General features: G+C 37.6%; 1 protein-coding gene across 1 annotated transcript in view; it reads left to right on the top strand.

Annotated features, from left to right (window-relative positions):
- LOC112121887 (coiled-coil domain-containing protein 18-like) overlaps positions 1-6,022 on the top strand; it is a 71,851-nt gene that overhangs the window by 47,193 nt on the left and 18,636 nt on the right. The window contains exons 23-26 of the mRNA XM_029912368.1: positions 905-1,021; positions 1,492-1,639; positions 2,653-2,852; positions 4,542-4,679. Of these exons, the coding sequence (XP_029768228.1) occupies positions 905-1,021; positions 1,492-1,639; positions 2,653-2,852; positions 4,542-4,679 (603 nt within the window). The remainder of the gene's footprint in view (positions 1-904; positions 1,022-1,491; positions 1,640-2,652; positions 2,853-4,541; positions 4,680-6,022) is intronic.

Below are 6,022 nucleotides of genomic sequence, written 5' to 3'. Positions count from 1 at the left end.
GAGCTGGGAGCGGTCGTACCTGCGGACGCTCAGGTAAACAAAGTGTCTTGTTGCGGCCCGTCAGGGGCATACGCTGAACAAGCTGCGAACCAAGTTTGGGAACCCCCTGGACTAGATCTAAGGCAGTCTCTGAACATGCTTTTGTAATGTTCCTATTGTAGAAATTTGTAGAGCTGCTGATTGCAGGTCAGTCCATATTTTTTCACAACTTTAGTCTTGATCTGCCTTCAAGATCTGATACCCAGTTTTGGAGGGCAGTCCTACCGTCATTGTTTAAATAGTCTTCTCAAAGCCTTCTCTTTAGAGAGTTGTTATTGCCTGTCATTCTTCCAAAAGTGGAGATTTTTACTGACAGTACTCAAAGGAGAAAAAGAAGGGTTACTGCAGAGTTTCAGCTGGAATCTGAAGAAGTTGAAGGAACTGAGGGTGCATGAAGGCCATGCATAATATTACCTGAAAAGCTCTGTAGCTTGAGATGAAGTCCATATGGCTCCTAGTAATCAAAGCATTTTTTGCTTTAGTGCTTTATGCAGGCACATTCCAAGAAAGAGGATCTATACTGACAGTCTACTCAAATAACTCAGTGTAAAGCCGAGTAACCATTCTGTCTTGTGTTCTCTGTGTTGAGGTATGGGCAAGATGTGTGAAATTATGGAATTAGAATTGTTTTTCCCTTTTCTCTATGTACTTGGCCTCTAAGAATAGATTTCTAAAGGCCAGACCTCTAATCCATTCTTAGGTCAGTTTTACTGATTATACTTGGGACCACATTCTCAGGGCCAAAAGGGATTAGTTTCATTAGGTGTGTTGAATTCTTTTATATTCCATAAAATAATGTTTCTAAAATTCTAAATACTATTTCAAAACAGTGTTTTTTTGTTTTTTTTTTATTTCTTGTATTTAGGTTACCCAGTTGGATATGACTATTCGTGAACACAGGGGAGAAATGGAACAAAAAATAATTAGATTAGAAGGTAGTTTGGAGAAAACTGAGTTAGAAATTAAAGAACGCAATAAACAGGTATTTTTATTAATGATTTAAAATAAAATCCGGCTAGCATGGTAGAATGAATAACCTAGTGTGTGCATGAGATTGGGGAATGGATGCAAGCAAGAGCTGGCCTAGGATAAGACCAAAGTGATGTTAATAGTTGGGGGGTTTCTTAGTTTTTTGGGTGTTGGTTTTTTTACCAGAGAAATTATTTAGAGTTCACCAATTAAAACCTAAAAAATGGGAGGGGGAAAAAAAAAAAAAAAAAAAAGCTCTATAGTAAGAAAAGCCAGCCTTGTTGATTCCTAAAATGTGCACCTTAAATCATTCTTTAAAATAGGAAAATGTGTTGGTAAAATTATCAATTGGTAAGGGAACTCAATGGCAGATGTAGTATCTAAACTACTTCTAACTTTTGAATTTGTCAGGATTTCATGGTGTCCCTTAAGAAAAATAAAAAAAAAGCTGTTCTTCTGACTTTAAATGTATTTTGTATTTAGATTGAGAGCTTAGATTGCAAGCTACAGCATTCTAAAGATGAGCTTCGTGAAAAAGAGTTTGAATTGCTCCAGAGAGATCAAGAAATAGATCAACTAAAAAAGGAAATTGAAAGAAAACAACATAGAATAACAGATATTGAAAAAGTAAGTTGTTTTCTTGGATAAATGTGTTTTTCCAATTAATTATTGGTTTACTAACTGAACATTCTTTGTCTCCAGTCTAATGGATTGTTTGGTTTACTAAGCAATAAACAGCGGAAGAAAGTTGTCTTCTCATTTAATGTAATGCTTTTAAGAAAGTATGTTTTTTTTCATACTGAAATTACTTGCTGGAGTTCTTGGCTGAAGTTTATTATATTTTCATTATTGGATTGTGATGGTATTGGTGTAACCAGTTGTTTATAAACAGTTGTGTATAGATCTTCCTTGTCTCCCTTCAAAAATAGGGTTCTATACTTTTCTCCTGGTATTTGTCTGCAGAATCATGAATCCCATAAATTAAACCAGGATTCCAAAGCGCACACTCTAACTTTGCATTATGTGGGAGTTTTAAGCCAATCTTGCTGCTTGTTTTAGGCTCTAGTAACCTTCAGACTTAGCTAGGGAAATGGGTTTCATTGAAATGCAATTGAAAAGGCAAAACGTAAAAATAAAAAATATTACTTTTTACATGCTGCATAATTAGCTTGTGGAACTCATTGCCACAAGATATCAATGAAACCAAGAGCTATATTCAGAAAAAAATATACATTTATATGGATAATGAGAACACAAATATTGTATCCTATCTAATTTATTTTACAAGGGATATAAACTATTATGCTTCAGGGTATAAACCAAGCACTAACTGATGTGAGTGAGAAAGAAGCTTCTATTATGGGCAAGTTACTTCATAAATGTTCACTGTAGGTTTTCTTGTACCTTCCTCTGAAGATCTGGTACTGGCCATTATCGGAGAGTCAGTACTGGAATAGATAAGACTTGCCATAGCAGATCAGAACTGTGGTCTATCTTCTTTTGTAATCTCCAAGAATCAATAGAGTCAAAAAGGGTTGCTGCATTGATTTTTTTTTTTAATAAAAAAAAGAGGAGGGGGAGGAATACAAATCATTCAATAACTGTTTTCTTTAAGAATTTAAATTATTTACCTATTACAGACAGTGAAAGATCAGGAGAAGTGCATTGCAGACCAGTACAAGGAAGCATTAGATTTAGGTCAGCAGTTGAGGCTAGAACGAGAACAGATGCAGCACATTCATTTGGAGCTTTTGGAGACTCGCCGGCTGTTGGTTCAAGCTCAAAGAGAAACGGACAGACTCTCGCAAGAACTGGAAGAAATGAACCATCTGTCTCGAGAAAAGGTGACCAAACATATAACGTACTCAAAATAGCTTTGGTTTTAAGTGGCAGTGGAATTACCATTGACAAATGTTGATTTTTGAGAGTGGACTATACTGTTTATTTGGTGTATATAGTTGTCAGCACAGATGCACATATTTAGTTTTGGATTGACAAGGAAGTATTGTGATAATTTTTATTATAAAATTAAGAAAAAAGACAGATTGTTTAGTTGTGTTTCAATTCCAAAAAACATACTTTCAATAAGATTTCAAATATGGGTGTCTGTGAACCCCAAATTCCCTAATTTAAAAATACCAATGACTGGAGATTTTTTTTGTAAAATCTAAAATCTAGGTCTCTTTGGTACACAGAACAAAAAGGAAGTAACTGGAATATTTACATATGGAAACTAGCTACTAGGAAGTAGATTGAGGCCGACTCTTGCAGTAGAGCCTTTGACCCATCTTCCTCCTCTTTTTTTTTTTTTAATTCTCCCTGCACAGAAATCAAACTCAGATACAGTTCCTGAACTCTCTTGAACACGATATTGGTCCCTCTTAGTGCCCCAAGGGTATTAGCCACCTCAAGGTGGGTGGGGAAGAGGGGCGTGCATGCTGTATCCTCCTAAGAGGTAGTCATGCACCATGTATATTCCCCTCCCTCACTCCCACCATGCTCCAGAGGGATTGTGCTTCACTTAAGCACATTAGCATCCTTCTGCTCCTTAATCACTGTGTCTTGCTTTGCAATAAAACTATAAAAAAAACTTACTGTATGTGCATGAGGCTGAGTTATAACTTTTAGCCTCTGCCCCACACTGAGGACAATTCAGGAAGGGATTATTCTAAAAGCTATAACTGAGCATTGGGTATACAATAGAGGTTTTTTGTAACTTTACTACAAAGCAAGACACAGCAATTAAAGAGGCGAAGGAGCTCTTGTGCTTGAGATGTGCTGAGATTCAGGAGATCTGGATTCTGTTCCTGAATCTTGCCTGTGAACTTCATCTCTCTTCCCCATTTGTAAAATGAGTATAATGTTTACCTACCTCATAAGGATGTTGTGAAGATAAATATATCAGTGTTTGAGAGATGCTCAGATACTACAGTGATGGTGGCCATAGAAATACCAAGAGAGAGTGAACCTTACAGGTCATGATGAAATATTTGCAACAAACGTGACATTTAATTTACTCCTATGCTAGTCATTAGTCTCTGGCAATAACTACTTGCACAGCCACACTGTTTTAGCTGAATCTATTACCACCGCTTTGGATGAACAGTAACACAAGAATTTTTTAAAAAAAAGTTAATTTGTAAAGAAACTGATTTGAATAATAAATAAAACCTAGTTTCTAATGACTTAATAATCGTTTGGGGGTACTGGCCATGGTGACACATAATGTGACCACTTTTATTACAAATAAATCCTAGTCAAATGAATATAAATATATTCTGGTACTATTCAATTGGCTTGGATTTGCTTTAGAAACTACCGGTAGCTAAAAAGAAATTGGTTGTGGCTTTCTGGCTCCTGGTTCTGTTTCTTGCTCTGCTACTGACTCAGTGTGGACAAATAAGGTAAATGTTTAAACTTTTCACTGCATAAAATGGGAAAATAACATTCAGTCTTAATTCATATGTTTGGATGTAAGATGCCATATAAGTGCAAAGTGCCATTAACATTATTTATTATATACTGTCTTACAGGAAGCTCGTGCAAACTGTTTGGCAGAAGAACTGGGTGCTGCCCAAGCACGTGAAGCTCAGTTACAAGCAAAAATGCAAGCAGAGATAAAAAAGCTTTCATCAGAAATAGACTCATTAAAGGATGCTTATGAGCAGGAGGTAAAAGATAAAACTGAACTGACCCTAGCATTTTTACTGTATTGTGCTACATGGGTGTTTTCCTCCACTCAGTCCAGACTAACTACACCCTCTCCATGCAAATATCAAAGGCAGTTGAAATTTGTCCCAGGCCTCTGTGGCTTGGCCATGTCCTTTCTCCCAGTCTTCTGCATCCAGCAGTGCAGACAGAGCAGCAATTTGGCACTCCCACCGTACTTGTGCTCAACAGCTTATTTTAGAACAGTAGTGAATAATCATCCAACCACCAATGCACACATTATTTCCAACTTTTTCTATCCATCTTGGGGCATTTTCTGAATGGTACCACTTATGGAACTGCTGAGTAGCCACTTTCTCCCCCTCATATTGGAGTAAGCAAAAGAAAAACCTAAGCTAAAATGGTATTCCATTAGAGAATAAGCATTCTCTGGAGCTGCAGATGGGGAACTTTGCCACAACTGCTCCCAATCTGGTGATCCTTGCTTAGCCAGGGGAAGAGGTTCTGAGTCTGGAAGGCAGGTTTTGGCCTCTGTTCCTTGGCATATGAGCTGAGACTCCCCTGGAGATGCCTCCAAAACCAAGTAAGTCCTTTACAGTACTCAACAGGCAGGTCCATCTAAGTTCCCAAGGAAGTCTTCACGGGTATTCAGGATATCCCCTCAAACCCTAAGGCCTAGCCCTGGTCTAAAAGGGAAATCTGAAGGGATCCCTTCTCACATACTTTAATGAGTAATTGAGTCATTGGTGAAAGAATCCAACATACTATCAGACTTCTATACCTTTTGGGAATAAGAAGTGAATCCTTATGAAGACATTTTCTTGCAATATCTCTCAAAATATATTTTTGATAAAGGGGAAGATTTAAAGACGCTCACTTAGATTAGACCTTACAATTGAAAAGCCTTAACCAGAAAAAGGGGATACTGTTTCCAGAAAGGAAGATCCCTCCAAAAGTCCAAAGAAAAGTAAAGAATCCAAAGCACAGGAAAAAAAAAAAAAAACCACTAAGAAAATGTCCAAGAGACCAACTAGGTCCTCTCTCCCTTTCCTCCTATTCTCTCTTCTGGGAAGCATGGTACAAAAACCAAAGATAATACTTATCACTCCTAATTGTCAGGGAAGGCTGTTTTCTCTTTACAGGGCCTACCCAGTACATCTTCCCTGCCAGCAGGATCTCCTATCACAGGGTCTGCTCTGACATCCAAACCCAACTTAATTGACCCTGACAGCCTGTGTATTAAAAATCTAACCCAGATGAATACTCTTCCAAGGTGATTAAATACTGTCGTCCTCTCCTACAGCCCATCCACCTGGTCTATCTACACAAGTCTGGACAAAGTGCT

This window comes from Terrapene carolina, unplaced genomic scaffold (genome assembly GCF_002925995.2).
Source record: "Terrapene carolina triunguis isolate 2854851 unplaced genomic scaffold, T_m_triunguis-2.0 Scaffold210, whole genome shotgun sequence".
Classification (NCBI taxonomy): domain Eukaryota; kingdom Metazoa; phylum Chordata; order Testudines; family Emydidae; genus Terrapene; species Terrapene triunguis.
The sequence above is the reverse complement of the archived record's forward strand: the minus strand, read 5'-3'. Positions and strand labels throughout refer to the sequence as shown.